General features: G+C 36.6%; 1 protein-coding gene across 4 annotated transcripts; it reads right to left on the bottom strand.

The window, feature by feature from the left end:
• Window positions 1-669: 669 nt before the first annotated feature.
• Window positions 670-22,916, bottom strand: LOC133516186 (MAGUK p55 subfamily member 7). 4 transcript variants are annotated; one of them, XM_061848985.1, is made up of 12 exons: window positions 22,549-22,915; window positions 22,022-22,293; window positions 21,820-21,951; window positions 20,468-20,497; window positions 18,976-19,143; window positions 18,492-18,688; window positions 17,460-17,575; window positions 15,471-15,634; window positions 14,772-14,925; window positions 14,047-14,217; window positions 13,078-13,250; window positions 670-12,728 (listed from the first exon to the last, which is right to left on the bottom strand). In XM_061848985.1, the coding sequence occupies exons 1-12, from the start codon at window positions 22,577-22,579 to the stop codon at window positions 12,552-12,554; spliced, it is 1,785 nt and encodes a 594-aa protein (XP_061704969.1). In that variant the 5' UTR covers window positions 22,580-22,915; the 3' UTR covers window positions 670-12,551. The 4 variants fall into 4 exon arrangements, with proteins under 4 accessions (XP_061704969.1, XP_061704984.1, XP_061704960.1 ...); XM_061849000.1 differs by lacking the exon at window positions 20,468-20,497 and having other exon boundaries at window positions 22,549-22,914; XM_061848976.1 differs by having other exon boundaries at window positions 12,638-13,250; window positions 22,549-22,916.
• Window positions 22,917-23,167: the final 251 nt, after the last annotated feature.

Consider the following 23,167-nt stretch of genomic DNA (forward strand, 5'->3'; position numbering starts at 1 on the left):
GAGATGGGTAGGGGTGAGTAAATACTGTGTTTTTACTCATTTAAGTGGGTAAAAACGATTGCTAATAAAATATTTAAAAAGTGAGATTTAATAACGAAATTGTTTTTTATTGAAGAGAGTTAACGTGTATTAACCATATTTACATAATAAAAAGCATATAGGACACAAGGTAATAATCAGTGAGGAAACTTGTGATAATGCGTAGTTACCAATTTGCCTTACGAAAACTCAAAAATCGCTCAACCGATCATGTTCAAAGTATTTTTTAGTACTCTATTCTACAGCTAATCTCGGAAGAGTGTCATACTAGTACTAGTTCGCCCCGAACTGAGAACTCGCGGTTCGCCAAAAACTATACAGTGTAAGATTTATAGACATCTATTTCATATTCGATTTTTATAATCGTTTCGCTTCACTTCCTCATTCGATAAGGGATAAGGGTACCAATACATTAAACGGCTCTTCTCTCAGCACAAAGACTCTTATTTGATATGAGATGACGCTGAACAAATACGATAATTGATGGACGGTCGCCAGTGCTCGAAAATCTTCATAAACACCTAATTGTCTGCATATCTGTCTGTTTCCAAAGGCCGATGTGTGAGATTTTTTTGCCGAGTACTGTAGGGTAAGTATTATATAATTGACAATTTTTTAAATAAAAATTCATTACTTTCCAAACATTTTATTAAACAGCGTGATACTTATTTGTGATTTGTAAATGTTAATAATCATTTGTAATGTTGCTAGAGGAGCAAGTTTGAAAAATGTTAAGGCCGTAAAATTATACTGTACATTATTAAACATCTATTATATTATTTCTTGAATAGGTTTTTGTTTATACTAATACACACTATGATTCCGAGATCCCACTGCGGCGCACGCACACGATGCACATTTTAAATGTATACAAAAGTTGTTCGCATTATAAATGACTTTTGATCTACAGCGTTGCTCAAACATCCTTCGCAGGATTAATCTTCTACACAATATTAGTCCTCGGGTCGTGCGCATCAGTGGGTATTCATTCCGCATAAGATAATATTTAGTTTGTAGTGTAAATAATCCAGAAGTACAAGTTTTTAACTATGGAGCTTGGGGATGTAATTATACACCGTGTTTTAATTGAATTCTTATAACTTCGGGGTATGAGTAAGTACATTTAAGGAAACTAAATGGCATGGGTAAATTTATTGATTTTTTATAAAAATTAATTAAATGTTACATATAGCGTTGTTGTAACGGGGGCATTACATTTAAGTCAACCAAACCATTGAAAACTATGACATATCAATGGCATTTCAAACATCGATCGTCCGAGATAATACTTACGTTTAGTAGCAAATGTATTAACTCTTACTAAACACTGATAAATATGTAAACAGGCCCTATGGCAAGTGTACACGCTCGTAGGGGCCTTATAAGATAAAAATAAATTATTGATTATTTCCGAAATGGAGTTAATTAGAATACCGGTGTCTTAGAGAAAGTTACTTAATTTAAGCTCAGGAATGCACCCTTGAAATTAACGGAAATAAAAAAAACACGGCGTATAGTAAGTACCTAAGGGGAAGCTCGGAGCTTTGGGAGCCATGAACATGAACAATTCTATAAAAAATGCCAAAAGTATTTTTTTTTATGCCTGTGTGTTACCCAATAGGAATCGTTAAAAATGTCCTTGATTTTGGCACTTTTTGAATAAAATGGTTCGTCTTCCCACTTGGGCAAGTCTCTCGGACTCCCCCTATGTATTTTCATAATCCCAGACTAGTAACCAGTCTGCAACAGCAAGCGCTAATGAGAAAACAAGGACTAAAAATAATTCACACACAGAACAAACTTAATGTACCTACCTATAGCTAGAGTAAGGTCATGTATAGGTCAATAATCGGTGTATTCAATGCTTACGACATGCTCATCCTATAGCGATTATTTATTTATTGCTAGTCGTATGGTATTGTAAAAATATATGCTTATATTAATAGTTTATGTGACTGTTACATAATGAAAGGTATTAAAATACGCGTGAGTTTTAGAAACAAACGCAGTGAATTTCTTAATACGACCACACGAGTGTTTTAGTGCCTAATTATGACAGTTACATACACTATTTGACGTATTCACTAACCACGTGTTAGAGCCGGCATTGGGGCATCGTTGCTCTATGGTGTCACTCGCGGATATGAGGTGGCGGCTCCGAAATATTTTTATCGCTCAATTTACACGACAGTTTTACTATAATGTTCAAATCAAAAAAAACACAAATTAATTTTATACTTACAAACGAATTAAAAAATAAACGTTAAGTGGCGGTGTGAATAGTATTTTATACAATCGTGATATAATAGAACTTTTGATTCGAGTACTGTGTTTAGGCAACAAAGTTTGCTGAGTTGCCTAAGTAAGGTACGAGATGAGAAGCTTCATTATATCACGATTTGTATACAATACTTTTTCTGCGAGTTATCTAAAACGAATCTTAATTCAACCATTACAGTTGACGACTAGAAAAACCTTTTTTCAGACATGTCACGCATTCGTTTTTTTTTTTAATTCAGAGACTAACTAGAGTCGGGGGCCCATTGTCATTTCGTTTGATACCAAACGTCATCTCAACTGATATTAGAATAGAGATTACACCAGATTCCTTTTTTCTAGAGATGACCAAATCCATTTTGATATAGGATTGAAGAAATTTGTTGTAACGAACCAGTTTATATTATTTGTGGATTTTGAAAGCATCTTAGGGTTTATGATATGTGTTTGATAAAATATATAAATTATATAGGTATATATATATTTCGGTGGAAAGGAGCAGTTGAAATGACTGAAAGGAATTTTTGAGGCTCACTTCCCTTAGTGGTTTCATTAAGCGGGTCGACGAAGTTTTATTAGAGGAAAAAAACAACCGCGTGCAGCTTCGTTCGAAAGAATGCTAACAATAAATGATACATTTTTCTTTATGGAATTCGTGACCTAAATATTTTTTAGTTATAATTTATCAAGCTATGTTATTTTATTACAATTGATTGCATGTTTGATTTTTTTACACCTAAATTAGGCCTTGCTCATCGTTTTGTTGCAAGGAATGCAATGTACATAGAATGTGCTGACACACAAGGTTGTTTAAGCAGTCAAGGAACAACATAGAAAAGAATATCATACTTTTCATTACACTTGCTCATTATGGTATTTTACGCAAGGGTTAAGGGCCTTTTGACGAGCGTCTAGTCAGCGCTATGGAAATTTGGAAAATGGCGTCGTTGTGCAGTTGGGTCAACGTTGCGTCTAGCAGCAGCCAAAGTGTTGTTGACAAGACGCCGATGCCCAGGAGTCGCTAGTCTGGGGTGGCGTTAAAGCCTATGTTATTCCCTAGGAAGTTATAGATTTTTAATTACCTATGCCACTTATTCATATATTACGTATTTTGAATGATATAATGATGAAATATATGTTTTCAAGCAACTTTTAATCATGGTTTTGCCTTTCATGCCATTAGATCAAACAATAAACAAATCGGCGGATGATACACGTAGGTAATTTTACCGTATTTATCATTTATTTCGCTTAATACTTTTTTGTTGGCAAGTGTGATGAAAAATATAGTGTGTATATGTATATAAATTCGAATCATATAAATCGTCAGCCATCAGGGCATCGGGTTTTTATTAAAGCCTCGCAGGTTCGTGTCCTTCTCTTACTCTCACTGAGCGTAAGCGTAGCCGAAAGGATGTGCATGCTCCCGAGCACCGCGAATATGATCTTTTAGAATTTTAATTTGTTGTTTTACAAAAAATAAGTAGTCGATGAGTTCCACGAAAATAAAATACCGCATTTTAAGAAGTATATATCGTATTTTTAGCTTTTTTGCATTCATTCTTACACATTTTTAAAGTGCGTTATCGACCTATGTTCGTGATTTTTTTTGTATCGAGCGAAAGTCAAAAGATCAAGATTCGAATTAATGGGGTCACTAGAGAAAATCCTCAAGATAGCTAATTCAATTTTTGGCTACCGTATTGTGATCTAAAACAGCGGTATGACTTTTCAAAAACTCCGCCCTCTGATCCTACGGCACCTTGTACTATGTATTATCTAACAATTTGATGAGGAATGACATTTTTCTTGTATTCATATGCAGGCTTTAACATAATACAGACATTAATTCGAGTTCTGCTAGGAAATACTCTATGAGCATAAAATTGTATGCTCTGTTCCTATTCACATTAAATGCTTTAGAAGCATGCAAAGATAAATATATTATTATAATAAATGTATATTTTGAATCTAATTCTCTATTTAAATTTATTTACATATTTAGGATACGTTAAATCCCATTTTGTATATTCAGACTTTTAAACAATGTCTTCATTGGGTCTATCAATAATGAATTATTCACCTTAACATAAGTACTTAATAATTTCATCTATTTACAGTGATTTAAATGAGTTACCACATTGCGGTCAACTGGGAAATTAGATTCCGGTAGCCCAATTATAGAATAGAGAAAAATAATATGTAACTCAACAGGAGCAGAGAACAAATTAGGAGCAGAACAATCTAAACATTTCAGTATAAGTAAGTAGGTATAATAATAATTAATTTAAAGAAACTTACAAAATAAGTATATGTACATTGAGATTAAAGAGCATCATTATATTATGTATTAAACTTTCAGAGCAACTTAGTGCTCATGCCCTATTAGGTTAGAAATGTATGGGTTATTTCCACTAGGGGTCATCCATTAATTACGTCACACGAATTTCTAGGTTTCTGACCCCCCCCCCCCCCTCCTTGTCACACTTAGGCATGATTAATATTTTATTATCAAAATATTTTTGATAAAAGAAATGTTAGTAATTTTATAACATTAAATCGACTAAGGAGGAAGAGCATATGAATATAAACGATTATCGTTCCAAAAACTCGTTATATAACTCTAAAACAAAAAAAAATGAAGTCACAAAGTTTCTAACTCCGCCCTCCCCCTTGTCACATTTTCTGTCAACATGTCATATTTTCTTGACCCCCTCCCTCTCCCTAAGCGTCTGATTTAATAATCGATGACTTCCTAGTTATCACAAAGTTATCCTTAGTGTTTACAAGTGAGATTTTTTTTCCACCTTTTACCACTGGGAAAACCTAAACAAGCAAAAAAATCCCACTAGGTACCACAAAAATATTGGAATGTTTAGTACTGATAAAAATACCATGATAAATATGAAGTGGGAATGTTTTAGATCGACAGCTGACAGTAAACTAGGTGTGTTTAAATAGTACATTACGATACAAGTGCGAAAAATAGGAAATTCGAAACGAGTGGCGATAAATTAAAACACGACCGAAGGGAGTGTTTTAAATCGACACGAGTTGCGAATTACCTATTCGCACATGTATCGTACAACGTTTTACAGTACATATGGCCCTTTAAATGTTCGACACAGTAACATAATATGCTACTTCTCGCACTAGTGCTATAAAGTAGCCCCATATGTACTGTAATAGTACATTACGATACAAGTGCGAAAAATAGGAAATTCGAAACGAGTGGCGATAAATTAAAACACGACCGAAGGGAGTGTTTTAAATCGACACGAGTTGCGAATTACCTATTCGCACATGTATCGTACAACGTTTTACAGTACATATGGCCCTTTAAATGTTCGACACAGTAACATAATATGCTACTTCTCGCACTAGTGCTATAAAGTAGCCCCATATGTACTGTAAAATAGCTTTTTATTGTTCGTGTTAAACTGATTTGTGTAAAATTATTTCATACTTGTACCGATAAACTGGTTTAAATATGTTGGGTCAGTTTTTTTAGCAGTTTACTGAATATTTAAGTATACATAGGTATAGGTAGGTATTTTTTGTCAGTATTGAACATTCAAACAACGGAGAATGAAATATCCCACTAGTTACCCCCAAAGTGAATCGGTGTTAACAGCTGGGATTATTCTTCTCAATAGTTACCACTGGGACAGATGAGAAAAAAACAGTTTTTAACTGGTAACAACTTTGAGGAAACTAGTGGCAATAACCCAAATACATTTGTTTTCATTCGGGGATTTGTGTTTATAATATCATATTACGTGGGTTTCACCATAGCTCTAAAATTCTGAGCCATTTGGTTAAATGAAATTTCGATTGGTTCACTTTTATGTTTAAATTTTAAGGTTAGCATTTTTTTTACGTCCATACAAAAAGTTCTATAAGTAAATAATTTCGTCATGGTAGCCGATAAAAAGGAATAAATATGGTATTTGTTCATACAATCACAACCTAATAAAAGTTAACGCGATCAAGATTTCAAGCTATAAATAATACTTCCAAATCTCCCCAGAGCCTAGGCGTTATTGACGACGTGGGAGGGTTGGTCTATGAATAGATTTTTTTCTCAAGTATTCTAGGTATGGTAGCGCCACCTATTTATGGTTTTTTGTCGGACACTTTTAAGTATATGGAGATCCTGTTCCTTGCCTCTACCTTCCGTATTAAAGAAGCTATCGACCGCCCAGTGGCGCCCTCACTAGTCACTACAATCCAGTATATTGATGTTGTAGTCCTACTGATTCCCCAACTATGCTTATTTTTTGCTTCATCACATCAACAAAACGGCATGTTGGCCACTTTTTTCCATTTAGGTGGCAAAGTCAAAAGTAAGTAATATAAAACTATTTCACATTAGATCAAAAATTGTGGAATGAGTATTGTAACATTAATATACTGGATTATACAAAAATGGATTGGTTTATTAGAAAACATAATTCCGCTAATGAGGGCGCCATTGAACGGACGACGCAGTCTTAAATGATGCTCCCTTAACATACATAGATATGTGCCTATCTAGTATAAGGTGCCCAATTTTTACTTTGATCATTTTAACCCTTAAATGCATTTTTTTTTTTTTTTGTCCGAAATGAATATATTTATGTGGTGTCACGTAACCTGGGAAAAATAATGAAAAAATATATCATCGATTTTTAAGTTGCAGAGGCTAAATCATATTTATGTAAATATATCATTTTTATAAAGAGATATATGGAAATCTATGATAAAGTTTTCAAATATAAAATAATTACAAACCCTGGGAAAAATCGCCCGAAATCACATACTAAATATAATCAACTTCTGGGTACAATCTGAATACAATAATAGAATGAAATTCAAGGAATGTTCGATACACTCCTCTCCTTTTTATCAAACAGGCGCCCAAGTAGTAATATATGTATAACTAGGCTTCGCACGTGTTACATAACACCTTTTAAGATAAAGAAAGATAAAAATTCGTTCATAGTTTTTGAGTTTATCGTTAACATACAAACAGACAGACGCAGCGGGGGGCTATGTTTTATAAAATGTAGTGAGCAATTTCCGACATTTCGTCTAAAAACAAAATACGGCGTAAATTAATAAAAAAATCGGAAAATGGATTAGGGTTACTATTGAAACAAATAGATTTTGTCTAATTATGTATAAAATGATATATGTTTTTGTTACGTAGGATGGTATGCATTTAAGGCTTAATGAGTTTACATATATGATACATAGCGAGTAGCTAAATGCCCTGGCTATTTTGTATTTGTTACAGGACTAATCCAAATAATATCACCAGTGGTATCTTTACATTACAATATTCTAGCGCCCCAATTGATACGAAAGTATTACATAATAACCTTAACGTGGAGTTTTCGTACACATAAGTTGTGTAAAGTAACTTAAAAAATCCGAGGTATGAATTTTTGACAGCTCCGATCGTTTAAATGTTAATTTCAACTCAATACCTTTACACGTTTTTGAAAAAATGGATAAAGGAGAGTTTCTTCTTATTGAAATACAAACCTAAAAATGAAAATTGGAGGGACATAAACTGAATTTTCTCCCTCGATGCAAGGCAGTAAAGGCTTTTTTTAAGTGTATAAATATTTTTTGGAATACCATGGCGCTTTACGTATTATTTTTAATCACTAAATGTAAAAAAAAAACACACGCATAATCAGTTTTAATAAAATTATTCCAAAAAAACCTCTAAGTAAAATTACACTAGATATAAATTTTGCCCTCAGGTATAATAACAGATAATAACAACAGGGCTAATATGGCGCCATATACAATATAGTCAGTATACATGCATCTATGAATAAGAGACCCAAGTTCAAACACGAAAAACATACAAAATATCTACAGCTAATTACGAGAAAAACATTTTATCTGCCTAGAGGTTGCATGGGTTTGTACTAACCTAAGCAGCACAAACAAAAGGACGTCCTTTAGGGAAAAGGATCCAATCCACAAAAAACTGTCAATAGAATATGAACTTTATGTCAGAACGTAAAGTCATTTATTTAAATGACAAACTTTAAAGCGTTTCGCTAAAATTCTGTTTCTGGTCTAAATAAATATCGTTGAAAACCAATATGAAATGATAACAATTAGTTACAGCCTGTTGGCTTGCTTCTGTATTGTCAACGATTGATTTCGACTTTGATTAATTACATTGTGGATCTTTATAATACACATTAATCTATAACTATTCAGGTCACAATGGTAACATGACAACTTTGGTATAGTAAAAACTATAAAATAATATAATAAAATTTAAGACGCCGACCTAATATTATATTAACTTTATTAAAAGGGTTTATAAAATGTAATTATTTTATCCTAGATTGTTATTATTTATTTTAAAAAATGCATTGCACAGACTTTAAAATTCATACGGCTGGACAAGAGTCGTAACATGATCAGTGATCATACTCTGACAGGTGTTCTATAACTAAGATCCTATTCTATGAGCTGACTCAAGTTGTATAACAAGCGATGACCGGCCAACAAACTACTATAATAGAAGATAGATCTATAAGACTTGATCCGGCAATATCATTCACCTATATTTACACAACGCACACATAAACAAACAAGCACTAATACAGACCATCGGTAGGTACAAGGGACAAGGAAAAGCAAACATTCATCAAATCATCAGTGTACCGACGTAAGTACACAGACACATGCATACATACAATTCACTTATAAAAATCCCTATCCTGACTAAATAACATACGTTAAAAAAAATTTGAAGCAGAAAGATAAATTCGTTAAGGTTGAAAAGTCTTGTTATTATACTGAAACTGAGATGGTATGATGCAAAAACATTACAATGAAAGCAGAGCCAGCTTTACTTTTACATGTCATTACCGATGTAAACAAGAAGGAAAGGTTTCGCAATTATAAACAATATTACCACAAAATCTGCAAAAAATATTTGCAAAGATGCAAGAAAATTATTTATAAAATGGCGAATGATTGCGTAGCATTCCGATAAACATTATTTTGTAATTAATCGTAAACATGACCGGTACTAACATTTTATTTGACTGTACATGGCGTAAGTACATTATTGCCATATGTATAGCCAAATATAATCTTATACTCGAACCTATATTGCGTCCATGACTTTTCGTGTCTTCATTTGTTCTTTCATGGATCAATGGAACTATCGAGTGTTTCTAGTGTCGTGGTATCGTACGGAATTCAAACTCACATCAAAAAATTTACGAGACATGTACGAAATTGTATGCTAATTAAAAAAATGTACTACACGTACTTACGAGAAACCAACGATCAATCTGTCACCGCTAGGAAGCATAGTTCTGGCTGTCGAGGTTTCAACTTTCTTGTGAATCAGAAAATATGTTCGAGATGAGGTGTTACGTTCTGGCCTTTATAAGCGGTTCCATTTATCAAATGTCACTGTATAAACTTCACTGACACTGTCACTGTTGTGTTGTGAAAAACTTTTTAACAAAAATTTTTAATTGTAGGGTAGGTATTTCCTTGCGTTATTGAAGACGAAATTATATTTTTTTTCTTTTCAGTGCGCTATTGTTTTTTTTGTTAGTCGATTTGTTTCGTGTTAGTGCCGGTTTTTTATTGCCTTTTAGTTTTTTTTCGGCGGTTAAATTTTTTTTTCAAAGTTTTTATTTTATAATTTTGTGTGGCTATAATTTAAAAAAATTATTACATGCTTAAACTACAAAAAAACCTCACGAATAATTAGTTTGTAAAAACTCAGCTTTAAAATCTGTGAGTGAACAATAAATTACCCCTATTTTCCCACCCGTAGGGTAAAAAAAAAATCCAAATTTTTATGGGACCAACTTGGAAGTATACCCTATCCAATAAAAAAAGAGTTATCAAAAAATCGAACTACTCTGTAAAAAGTTATGCGTGATCATACGTTACAATCGGTGAGTTAAAAATCAATCATCCCCTATTTTCCTACCCTTAAGGTTGGATTTTTTTTTTCCAAATTTATATGGGACCAACTTCGGGGTATACGCTTTCCAATAAAAAAATAATTATCAAAATTGAACTACTCTGTAAAAAGTTATGCGTGGTCATACATAAAAAAAAAATTATACGCGTCGACTTGAGAACCTACTCCGTTTTTTTCGTCGGTTAAAAATATAAACAATCACTATACATACTACTCATAAGAAAATAGAGGTCACTAATAATTTTGATCATCACAGAACACTGATTTAATGTTTATTGAAATATGTGATACAATTGACTATTTATTGATGTTTTATAAGCCTTAATAACAACTTTCACTGTTATTAATATAATATATGGATGATTGATGAGGATGTTTTGTGAAAACTACAGGTTGTGTAAAATTTAAGATAGCTTGGGAATTTTCTATCATTACCAAAAAATATAGTGCCCCCGGATGTTTAAAATTAATATTGAAAAGTGCTTAAGATTTATACTCATTATAATAAAAATATTGAAACGGGTATAATCTTCAAGAATTATCCAAATTAATTTTAAAAAGTATAAAATAAAATTATCCGCGGGCAGAAGATTTTTTAGGAAATCAGAAAATATGTTAACGATAAACTATCTGATATTTAAATTTGGCAAATGAGGTATGAAACCTGTTTTCACATTGTGCTTTTCACGTAAAAACGTTAAAACGATATTTTCTTTTGCAGTATATATATATATACAATATACCTAAAAGATTTGAGGAGTTCCCTCGATTCCTCACTGAACCCATCATCATAACTAGATTTCGAAAAAAGTATTTAATAAACTTTAATAAAAATCGAATTGGTTGAGATTTGACGGAGTTCTCCGGTAACAAACATACGACTCAATTGGGAACCTTCGCCTTTTGGAATTTTAAAGACGGTTAAATATAAGTCATTCACGAAGATTGTTCACCCACAAAAACAATTTATGGACAATATTTATAACTTTTATAAGATACCGTAAGAGAACCGGCAATCCCGGCACCGGACATGCCCAGAACAGAGAAATGAAATTCTTGGTACCGGGACCGGTAATGCGTTAATGCATGCCCTAGTTGTATCAATGGAACCGAAAGAGACTTAAAGCAAATAGGTAATATCTTTGGTTTAGTGTTACAAGGACTGTAACCAGCGGCAATAAAAATAATAAAATCAATTTTACTTTAAAATGTTTTAATAATGTCACTTTCGTGTAATAATGTCAGTGCCGCCATTTTGCAAGTGATATGACACGATGCTTTGAATATTTTTGGTCCTGGGCCAATTAACGTACAAATATGTTTGCGGTTGACATACCTAGTTGCCAAACGTGTTTTTTTTTTAAATTTCATTGCCATTTTTAGCGGTCATGTTACTGTTTTGTCTACCTTTGCGCAAAATAAGATTATTAAAATAAAACAGTGATTGATACTTAACATGACATTTTGCAAATACGTCTAAATGAACTACGTGATTTATTTTGTATGGGAATCTACCCGACAGCGTCCACCATAACGTCCGCAACACCTCCATTTACCTATTTATTTTAAATTTCGCCGTTTATGGCACGCTTCTAGTCTGTAATTGCCAAATCGCTGCTGACGTGACTTTAGGAAATGAAGGTTTCATTCATTCTAACAAGTGCTCACTTTAACTAATAGCACATAGAGCACTGCAGAGATACCTAACCCATGTTACATATTAGTAGAAATAATCTGTTAATTCCTGCTAATATGTTTAAATAACAAATATTTTGTAAATGTTATTATAACAAGAAAAAAATAAATCTAATTACATCTTCGAGAAGAAAGGCCGCATATTGGTCAGTAGCCTTGAAATAGTGAACAGTAATTTGAAAGTGGTCGAGTTGTGCTCTCTACGCTCGTCAGCGGTCATTTGCACAGTTGTGTTGATCGAGTGTATGTGTACTGGGCATTGTTATTGTTAGATGACCATGAAAACCACTACAAGCGTATTCGCTCCGTGCTTGACTGTGGTGCCGCCCTAGTGGGTGTGGGACATACATATCGGTTATTTGACATACTAGTAGTAAGATGTCGTCCTACAAAAGTTCATAATTTCACGGCGTTGTACGTTGGCGTCGCTTGTATTTCCCTCACCACCAACTTCGCACATAGCCAATTTTCACAATAGTATTATTACAGATGCATGAAGGCATTCGCTGGAGCATTTTCGTGAGCGAAACATTAGGATAGCCTTTTATTGGTATTTGTGTGCACTGTGCAGTGTCTATTGCACCCAGGAGGCGGGCACCCAGAGCGGCTCGGACTGCACGCGCCAGGCCGCCTTCAGCAGCTGCGCGAGCGCGCCGGCCAGCTCCTCGTTCACGATCTCCTCGTCGAACATGTAGCCGTACAGGAAGTTGATGCGGTTCGACGACCGGATGATGTCGGCGAACTCTTCCTCCTGTAATTATTGTTTGTATCACACTTAGGATACAATAACTTATATTTATAAAAACTTTTGTACAGTATCCAGGCATTATTCTCGTGTAAATTGAAGAGACAAGGAAATAATTCCGCAAGCGAAATGGGCGCGTTTTTTTGCTAAGAAGCGATAACTTCCAGACAACCAACTAACTATCGGGGGGCTGTAACCAGATTATTAAACGGTAATATTTACAATCCAATTCCAAAATAAGTTTAGTGCCGTACTCGTACAGCACCATCCAATTCAGCAACACCGTGAACGTACTGATTGTTAAACCGTAAACGAGTACAAAACAGTAAGTCGGCATACAACTCGGGACGCATACCGTGAAGGCACGGGAGCTCTCCTTGTCGAAGGTGGAGCGCGCGTGGTGCGCGGCGCGCGTGGCGGCGAGGCGCTCGAGCGGCGGCGGCCGCACGAACACGATGTAGGGCCGCAGCCGCGCCGTGCGCAGCATCTTCAGCGCCTGCCAGTGCGGGCTCAGCACGCACACGCGACCTGCGCCACGCGTTCAAACAGTGTGAGGAGGAAGGTAGTAAAGGTTTATTCCCAAGGCCGCATATTGGTCAGTAGCCTTGAAATAGTGAACAGTAATTTTAAAGTGGTCGAGTTGTGCTCTCTACGCTCGTTGATCGAGTGTATATAACAAATCTATGATAAATCGTTGCCCATTCAAAACCCAGCCCTCGTGCATCACCTTATACAGGGATTGGCACTGATGCTACCTGAATTGGTGAACGAGTCGTTGTTGAAAAAAATCACGTACTGTGTTCAATATGTTATAACAATAACCTCGAGTATCCGAACCCTGACTTAGTTTATCCCACACGCGACCTGCACCACACGTTCAAACAGTGTCAGGAGAAAATACCACCAAGAGGTTGCCAGTGGTAACTACTGAACATTTTTTCTCACCCTTTCCCAGTGATAACTGAGATAAATATCCCAGTAGTTATGACCAACACACGTAGGTGGTAGCTAATGGGAATTTTTATTCTCAGTCGTTACCACCAAAATATTTTAATGTTCAATAAATCAATACCGACAAAATACTTACATAAATATAGAGTGGGTTAATGAGTAAGTTATTAATAACTTTTAAAGAAGACGCTTCCCACATATATTTTCGTACATTGACGCCTGTTGCTATACTGCACGCGCATATTGCTGTCCCGCCCATGATGCCCATTACCACTGTCACTGTGCGAGCTTGACAGCAATATAATGCGCGTGCAACAGAGATCGCAACAGACTGTTCTTTAGCTAGGCATTGGGCCCCATTAGCGCGCTTCACCTGAGTTGATGATGGTTTCGACGCTCTCCGCGGTGGTGCCGTACAGGTTGCCCTTGTACTCGCCGTGCTCGATGAACTTGCCCTCCGCGATGTCCTTCTCCATGGCTTCTCGCGTCACGAACATGTACTCTTTGCCGTTCTGCTCGCTTGGCTTTGGCGGTCTGGATGTGTCTGTATAGTTGTAGACGATATTGATTTGAGTTTTGTTAAGATCAGTATAATAATGGGGAAGGCAACGGTCACAATGACATTCCCAACGCTGGTGTTAAAAAAATTATTTTGTATGACGGGTAGCTTTTTTATTTTAACAAAATTGACTCAACGTGTAGTTCCGAATTGTTATGAAATGGCAATCCACGGATTTCCTAAAATCCCTAAGGTTGTGGATTGTGGACAAAAATTAAAAGTTTGTGGGCTGTGGCTACACAAAAACGTTCTCCATGGCTTTCTACAGAGAATCATTCTGTCTAAGGAAACCCTTGTCATTGTATATGGTTTACGTACACCGTTTTAGCAATTAGTTACAGCCGCGCCTGGCTACGTCGGCGTCGAGTACGAAACGCACCCTCCGAGCGTGCACGCTCGACGCTGACGCCAACCAAAGCCAACAAAATGCTTTTAGATGTCTGTCCGTCTATCTGGCAGTTCTATTCTGCAGGTCGCATTTCTCAGGCCATTATAGTGAAAAGTTGTGTGCAGGTTCTATAGAGGTAATTAAAACTCACACGGCACGGGAGTGACGAACTTGTCGGGGTCGGTGGCGATGAGCCTCCGGCGGAGCTCGTTGCGGCCGACGCCCGGCGCGCCCACCAGCACCAGCGGCCGCACCAGCCCCGGCCGCGGGTACAGCCGCGCCACCTCCTCGTATGTCGGTATCACCTACAAATTCAATATTTCATTTATATGTAGACCACAGAGGCTCTTTCGTGTCACCAAAACATTTAGTAAAGCTAAATCCAAAACATTGCATAAGTTAGCTTTTCAACGACAATTTTAATAAAATGGGCTACTTGACAATTAATAGCACTATTAAGACATTATTCCTTTCACGTTTTGCTTCAAGATGAAGAGTTATTGATTATATAGTAAGGGCTAAGAAAAAAAATCATGCCCCCAGTTTGACACCTGAAGTAGATGGCGCAAATGCACGGATTACAGCACAATGTACGGAGCCGTACAGCGCCGTCAGTCTTAGACTTTACATACCTTTTGGATGAATCAACTTTTTAGTCACTCTTGTCAAACCATGGATTTATGGCATTTAAATTAATTAATCATACATTCTTGCTGTAACATCATCATCAATCATCTATAAAACATTAGTTGAACGTAGCGCAACTGTGTTTATAACAAACTGTGCTACTTGTGTCGCCGGGCTGACGTGACAGAACAAAAACAAAAAATGTATCCAACATTGACAATACCTCGCGGTCGAAGTCATCGTTCTCCGTGATGTCGTATATGACCTTCCTGACTTTGGGCACGGACTTGCAGGGCAGCAGCGCGGTGCCGGTCGGCGAGGGCGAGCACGGCGTCTGAGGCGCGCAGTCCCCGGCTCCGCCTGTCGGGCTGCACAGCGCCGGCTTTCCTGTTCGCAATCATAGCTTTCATTCGGGGGTGAATCCAATTAAGATGGTAATGGACGGCCCCTTCCTCCATACAAACGCATATGTGCAAATGGCCTCCAGTGGCCACTGCTGGCCAGGGGCAAGCCCCTGCCCGACAGCCGAAATATTTCTATACATTATAGGAACATGGCTCTTTCTCAAAATTGCACTTACATATTACTCGACCGCAATTAGAATATGATTAGAAAGTACCTTTAGCACAACAATATTTATAATTAAGTACCTTTATACCACAAACACAGACTCTTATTGACTGAGCGAGCGAAAGGGAGCGAAGCACCGTTACAGCTTCGGCAAATATACTTTTGTATATTTGCGTTTTGTCCGGTTGCTCGGGGGGTTGCATTTCTCAATCTATTATCATGAAATTTTGAGAATCTTTGATAAGTTAGATATTTTTATCGAATTAGTTTTAGCACTTTTTTGTGAACATGGGGGTCGCAAGGCAGCTCGCAGAGGCTCTAGTCGATAATAGCAATGACAACAAATAGTCCTTACACACATATTTCAGCGCTATTCTTGATAAATATCGTACCTTTTATGGTTTCGTACCAAAAGGTACATACAACCATATGGGCTGCGCCTCCGCCCGTCCGTCTGTCTGTCACGTCCCTAAATATCTCTATAAAATATGAATTGTGGAAAATTATGTCAGGTAGTGTGAAAACGGGTCAACAAGCTTCGCAAGCGAGATAAATAATATAATTATATATTTGTTAATGCGATTTAAATTCAATTAACTTTAACTTATAAAATCATTTAGAGGAAACTTTTACCATAAATTAAAACTTAAAAGTTTTGAAAACGCATATTTTCATAAAGCTCAGGACCAAAACTTACTCAATTAGGTTAGGCCCTAAGGGGGCGTGCATTAATTAGGTGCTTGATGATTTTTTGAGGAATTTTTGACCCGTCCCCCTCCTGGCGAGATGGCGTGAGATTCGTCTGGAGAGGAGAGCAGTAAATAGGTACACGTTTTTAGACTAGGATTTTTTCAGGTCTGATTATCTCAAATTTGTACATGCATTATGTTTTGCATGAAAAAAAAAAACCTGGTATTTGCCAAACCTCTCCTTTCTCCTACTTAAGATTTAGTGAGATTCGGCTTCACCCCATCCCTTCCCTGAAGCCCTTACGTAATTAATGGACGCCCCCTAAGTTACCTACGAAAAATGTACCTACTTTCTTGTAGATTATTTTATTTCGATGTAGGTAACCCTAAGATCATTAGAGCACGTGCACATTAGTGATAGCTTGCAGCTCATCGTGAGCCATACATATCCAACATTTTTAAGAGTGTTTATAATCTCCTTTCTCGCGTTGTCCCGGCATATTGCCACGGCTCATGGGAGCCTGGGGTCCGCTTCACAACTAATCCCAGATTTGGCGTAGGCACTAGTATTTACGAAAGCGACTGCCATCTGACCTTCCAAGCCAGTTTTTTTCCTTCACCGAAAAGCGACTGATAAATATCAAATGACATTTCGTACATAAGTTCCGAAAAAGTCATTGGTACGAACCGGAGTTTGAATCCGCCACCTCCGGATTGCAAGTCGCACGCTCTTTCCGCTAGGCCACCAGCGCTTTGAAGAGTGTTTAAAGTACGGTAATTATAATGTCCCTATAAACCTGATCTGAACATGCCCTTGAATAATTAAAGCTGCGTAGGCGGCACTAGTTTTAATAATAGGACAATCGCATGGCTTCATGGCTACCTCATAGAAGTCCTCGACGACATGACTAAGCGTTGCCTTATATGAATAATAATACATATTTATGATATACCTTCCATTGTCTGTGGGTCGGTTTGCCTTTCATGGATGATCCGACCTTCCTGCAAAGCCCTCGATGGTATTAGCCCGGCTCTCATGATCCGCTCCCCCTCCCGACGCGCTTGCCACCTAAACGTAACATGTTAAAAGGAAACTTGACTTAGAGCTTTGCAAAAATAGGCTTGTTAAAACGTTGTATATATAAAAATGTTTCGTATTTAATATCAAGCAGTCCACAAATCACAATAGTACATTATGCAACGAGGGGGGGTTAGTGAAATTTTGGATACGAGGGTGGTAATTCTCGACAGCCGGAGGCAGCTGGAGGGAATTAAAGAGCCGAGTTTACAATATTTTTACCCCCGGAGTTACACACAATGTTTTTCATCACACTTGCGAAGAAAAAACTAAATTGTAAGCGAAATAATTCTTAACCTTTTGAGCGCTTTCTCTCTCGCATCAAAATGTGGCATACACGCCTACATGTCAACTAGTGAGAAACGAATTCAAACCTTATCTGTCAACAGTAAAATTGCTTTGACAGCGTCTGCCATTGGAGAGGCGTTGGCGAGGTAGGCACAACAGCAAACGACCACTTTAGTGGCTCTTGGCGTTGAAAAGGTTAAATACGGCGACATATCAAACATTCGTCCGCCATTTTGTAATTTCTTGGCAGGTGAGGCATCCAAGGCACAGACCTGCTCGGCATTCAGCCACGATTGAAAATTATGTAAAAATATTTTAAACGGCTGTTAAATTAATCAAATTAAATAACTTTAAACATAAACAAATATATTAAATTATAAACGTCAGTATTTTAAAAGTAAAACTCATTTATGCTACTTGGTTTGTGTAAACAAGTGACATAATTAATAAAAAAAGCTATAACTCCCTAGGGTTTAACTAAAAGTTATAGCTTTTTTTTCACAATCCATAACTCCCGCGGGAACAAAATAGGCCTTTGTCCTTCAGCACACCTGCATGAAATAAGATATTTTTCGAGCAAGTGTGATGAAAATGCATAAACATTCCTACTCCAACTCACCAGTACGCGTCATCCTGTGATACGATGTGCAAAACATCACCTTTCTTGAAGTTGAGCCCCGCTTCCTTGCAAGGAATATAGGGGTCTTCGGCCGAACTGTAGTTGAACAGGGCCCGTACTCTCACTTTGCTCTCGCGCGAACCACCCTTGCCGAAGGACGGTACAAGTTTGAAAGTTATCGTGCCTTCGGAGCTTTGCTGTAAACAAATGTAAGCTGTAAACTGATGACAGATATCCACAATTACAGGCAATCGCAAAGTGATAAATGGGTATAGCTTGGCCTAATATCAAGAGTGGAAACCTAGTATCAAATGTGTGTCCCTGATCCTTTATTGGTAGGTTATTTTTATATATAGGTATGAGGTTAAACGGCCATTAATTTTAATTTTTATCACTTGTCACTATGCCTGCATCTCGAATATATATAAAAAAACAAGGATATTTATTTATGGTTATAAATAGGGCAGTATGCTGGGGTGTGTACCAGAATGGCGAGCACGTCGGCGGGCGTCTTGTTCTCCACGGTGATGCCGTTGACCTCGATGACCTCGTCGCCGGCGTGGATGAGCCCCGAGCGGTCCGCCGCGCCGCCGTGCATCACACGCGCTATCACGATCTTCCCCGTCTCCTCGTCCGTCTTGATGGTCGCGCCCTACACACAGAAGATCATTCGCAAAAATAACCCAACTAAGCTTAAGCTACGAGAGCTTTTGTCCTAAATGGTTTTAAGTATCATAAGGTGCCGCGGGACAATTTCGACTGGTAAGTTATAAAGTACGACTGGACACTGTAGTTAATAATGTAAAACAGGGAAGATATTACGATTAGTTGAAATTTCCCGCAGTCAGGATTGCCCCGCTACACTTTACACGATATTTGCTTAGACGGCATAAGTAGGTACCTACTTATAACTATATTTCCCTGATGTATAATATTTGACTTTATATTTGCGTGACTTTATGAACGGCTTTATACTATAAGGTCTTAAGAAAAAGGAACAAAGTTGTTAATAACCGTTGGTTGCAAAGATTCATTTATTTGTAATAAAGCCTAAGAAAAATTCAACTCCCGAATTTAATAGCTGAAGGAGATGGCGTTGACGGCGCCATACATTTTGTGGTAATTGAATTATCAAACGTTAACTTTTGACAACCATGTTTACATAATCTTCGGAGCTTTAGCTCATTACCTGTCAAATTGGAAGCACTGTTTGTCATACCATAAGATAAACAACCAATATAAAGGAATCTTACTACATACAGATACATTAGTTTAACGCACAAGCGGCTTGCCGCGCAAGAGGGCTTTTTTTCAGGATCCGACCACCAGGGCGGTGTTGTTTTGTTAGTATGTGCTTACTCATACTATTAGATACCATTGCCTGTTTTAATTGAAAATACGGTCCGCTGCGTCTTACCTACCACCTGCGGCTAATGGCTAGAGCGGATAAGTTCAACTCATATTAGTATTTTATCTTAGCTCGTGTACATTCATAGCTATTTATAAAAACTACGTAGGTCATTTTCTCATATATCATATGGATAGATGATTGTAAAGCGAGTGTTTAAAATAAGAAATAGCTTAGGGATAAAACTAAAGTAACATACCTAATGTCAAATATGATCATACAATAACATAGGTTGCATTGAACATCTAGAGATAGCAGCTAATAAGTATAGAAATTGTAGACACTTGGAGAGCAAAGGTAATGGACAGTCAAGCACTCTGATTTATCAATCAATTGGAACCTTTTCACAATGAACATTCCTATAAAATTCATGAGGGATTTCATATAATTGTTGCTGTGCCAAGGTTCAAAGTGATCCACAATTTAAAAAGCTTGACCATGTAAGGAATACAACAACCAGACAAACAAAACGAAAGTGTGTGAACCAAGTAGGTACAATCCACAAGCCAGGAATAAGTGAACAGAAAGCATCCAAATAAATAGTAGCTAAGTATTGGAATTAACTTACCACAATTGGCTCGGCACTCTGGGCTCCACCCTTGATAGAAAATAGTTCTCTTCAATGTTTACCCTCCTAATTACTATTCACAAAATATTATGTCAACTACTGAGATAAAGGTAAAAAGGTGATCTTTATCAAGTGCTAGTTTTTTCTAACAATTGATGAATTTAACCTGTGATCTATCACCTACTTACTGCTCTTGTTGTTGGATATGTTAGCTAATCAACTTTTATAATATAGCTGCTATTTCTAAATGAAATTTAATCTTAACGGTAAAACATATTTTACAGGAAATAGTCAACAGAATGCTAAGGAATTTCAGAATTCAAAAGTACTTTGTTTTGTCATATACACCCATATTATTTTGATTTTTAAAGTTGATGTGGATATTGATGGTCATAACTAGGTAGGCTCAGTTTTTCTGATACAAATAACTTGCTACAAGTTATAGCAGTGGCGCTGTGTTGTTTTAGATATATGTATTTGTTAGTCTTGTAAGCAATCTTCAGCTTACATTTTCTGCCCCAAGTGGGTAATTAGCTAAAAATAAGCCAACTAGTGGAAATGAACCTTAATTGATGCTCCAGCACTGCTGTTTAACAGTTATGACTTATTTGGTTGAGGAATTTAATTTCTGTGCCACTTCATATCTTGTCACAGTGACAATATTATGAGATCCTAGCAGCTTGCATATTGGTTGGCACAGTAATCAAGTGCCTTGAATGGCAGGCAAGTTAAGTTATACTGGGTTTGTAATATCAAGTAAACTAAGTATAAAAAATTAAATAACCATACAAATATAACTGCATACATCTGTCAAGAAATTCAAAGGTGTATGTGAAGTTCCCAATCCGCATTGGGCTAGCGTGGGGACTGTAGGCCAAGCCCTCTCGCGCGTGAGAGGAGGCCTGTGCCCAGCAGTGAGACATATAAAGGCTGAATTATTATAAATATAAATCATGTGAGTACAGCTTTTTCTAAGTATTATAAAACTGAATTTAAAATCTTGTTTTATTAACGTTTTAGAATTAGAAATATAAAAAATATATAGTCTTAAGTTAATGTGACTTATATAAATATACTACTAACACCCTCACTCTATTAGTACAGTCAGCGCCAATAGTACCTATATATAAAAATTAGTTTTTATTAATTTCAGTGTTTATTAGACCCAGAGCAAATGATGCAGTTTTGAATTATGAAAGTTATTGAATTATATAAAAGTCGAATAGTCTATTGGAAATTGTAATTATAGTTATACTGCCATGTATGAATTAGCAAGAGGAAAAACTTACATTTTTACATATTAGAATTACAGTAATCGCAAGATGATAAAAGATAAAGTAAAATTTTAGTACCAGTGGTTCATCACTCTTGACTAGCTGAACAATTTTGACCGTTTCTTCTTCTTCATCTGCATCAGATGGCACATCAGGCAGGTGGGGGTAATAGTCTTTCTGTGCCACAGCATCATGTGTGCATAAAATTGCCTGTAAATAATGCATATTAGTGTAGGTAGCCAATTTAGATTGCTAAAAAAAAATAACCATGAATACCAACCTGGAAGTGTGGTTTCTGTAATAGACTCAGGAGCTCTTGATATTCTTTGGAGACAGATAACACATTGCCCAATAAATCCAGAACTTCAAGCGTGACTTGCATAGCATTTGACAGTAGTGGGAAGAATTTATCATCCTTTCCTTTTGCTGCAATCTTGTTGTGGACTTGAACTAATGCATGAAGCTGCTTTGACTGTAGAAGTTCACTCAGAAAAGCTACATCTTCACCACCTGATTGGACTTCCTTCAGTGAGCTCAATAGACGGGTAAGTGCTTTAAATAAAGAAATACGTTACACCTTAACGTTCTGATCAGGGGCGTAGCTACCGCCGTATCTGCCGTATCAATTATACGGGGGCCCCGGGCCACGGGGGCCCCCAACGTACGTTTTTGTGAGAAATCTTTACCCTTCCTAAGGGCCCCCAAACAAATTTTTATACGGGGCCCCGCCAAGGCACGCTACGCCACTGGTTCTGATGTCTATATATATATTTTTTTAATTCAAGGAATGTTATTATAAAATATTACCTGGGTCCCAGTTCTCAGATGGTGTATCCATATTTACATATTTATAAGTAGGTATATCTAATCTAAAGAATGTATTGAAAAATATTTAAAAAAGCATGACTTCCATTATAAAGCGTAAAAGTTAGAGTGAGACTGAAAAATACATTCTGAATATCGCAGGACTTTATTGCTGATACGATACACCTAAAGCACATATTTTTAACTTTTTAGTAACATTGTAATCTTTTAAATCATAAGTGCAATAAGAACTTTCGATTATTGCTAAGCTTATAGTCTCACAATAGCTTCGAAGATAATACAGCTTTAGGATTCACAGGTTTTACACGAAAAACACATATTTCGAGTAACGATCTGTCAACGACAGTTAGGTGGTAGACACAAAAGCGACTGGCGCGAGAGAAAATTGAAATTGAAAATCAATACAAACTGGATCTTTCCGTTTTACGCATAGTTGGTACAATTCCAGAATACCTACGTATTTCTTGTCTTTTTTCATTACATTTTTTATTGTAATGAAATCATACTTATTTTAAATTAAATCAAATTATACAGAATACTTCAATTATTAAAAATAATGATAATGAAATACATACTATACTTATTTAAAAGTAGTGTGGTT

The sequence above is a fragment of the Cydia pomonella genome, chromosome 1 (assembly GCF_033807575.1).
Source record: "Cydia pomonella isolate Wapato2018A chromosome 1, ilCydPomo1, whole genome shotgun sequence".
NCBI lineage: Eukaryota > Metazoa > Arthropoda > Insecta > Lepidoptera > Tortricidae > Cydia > Cydia pomonella.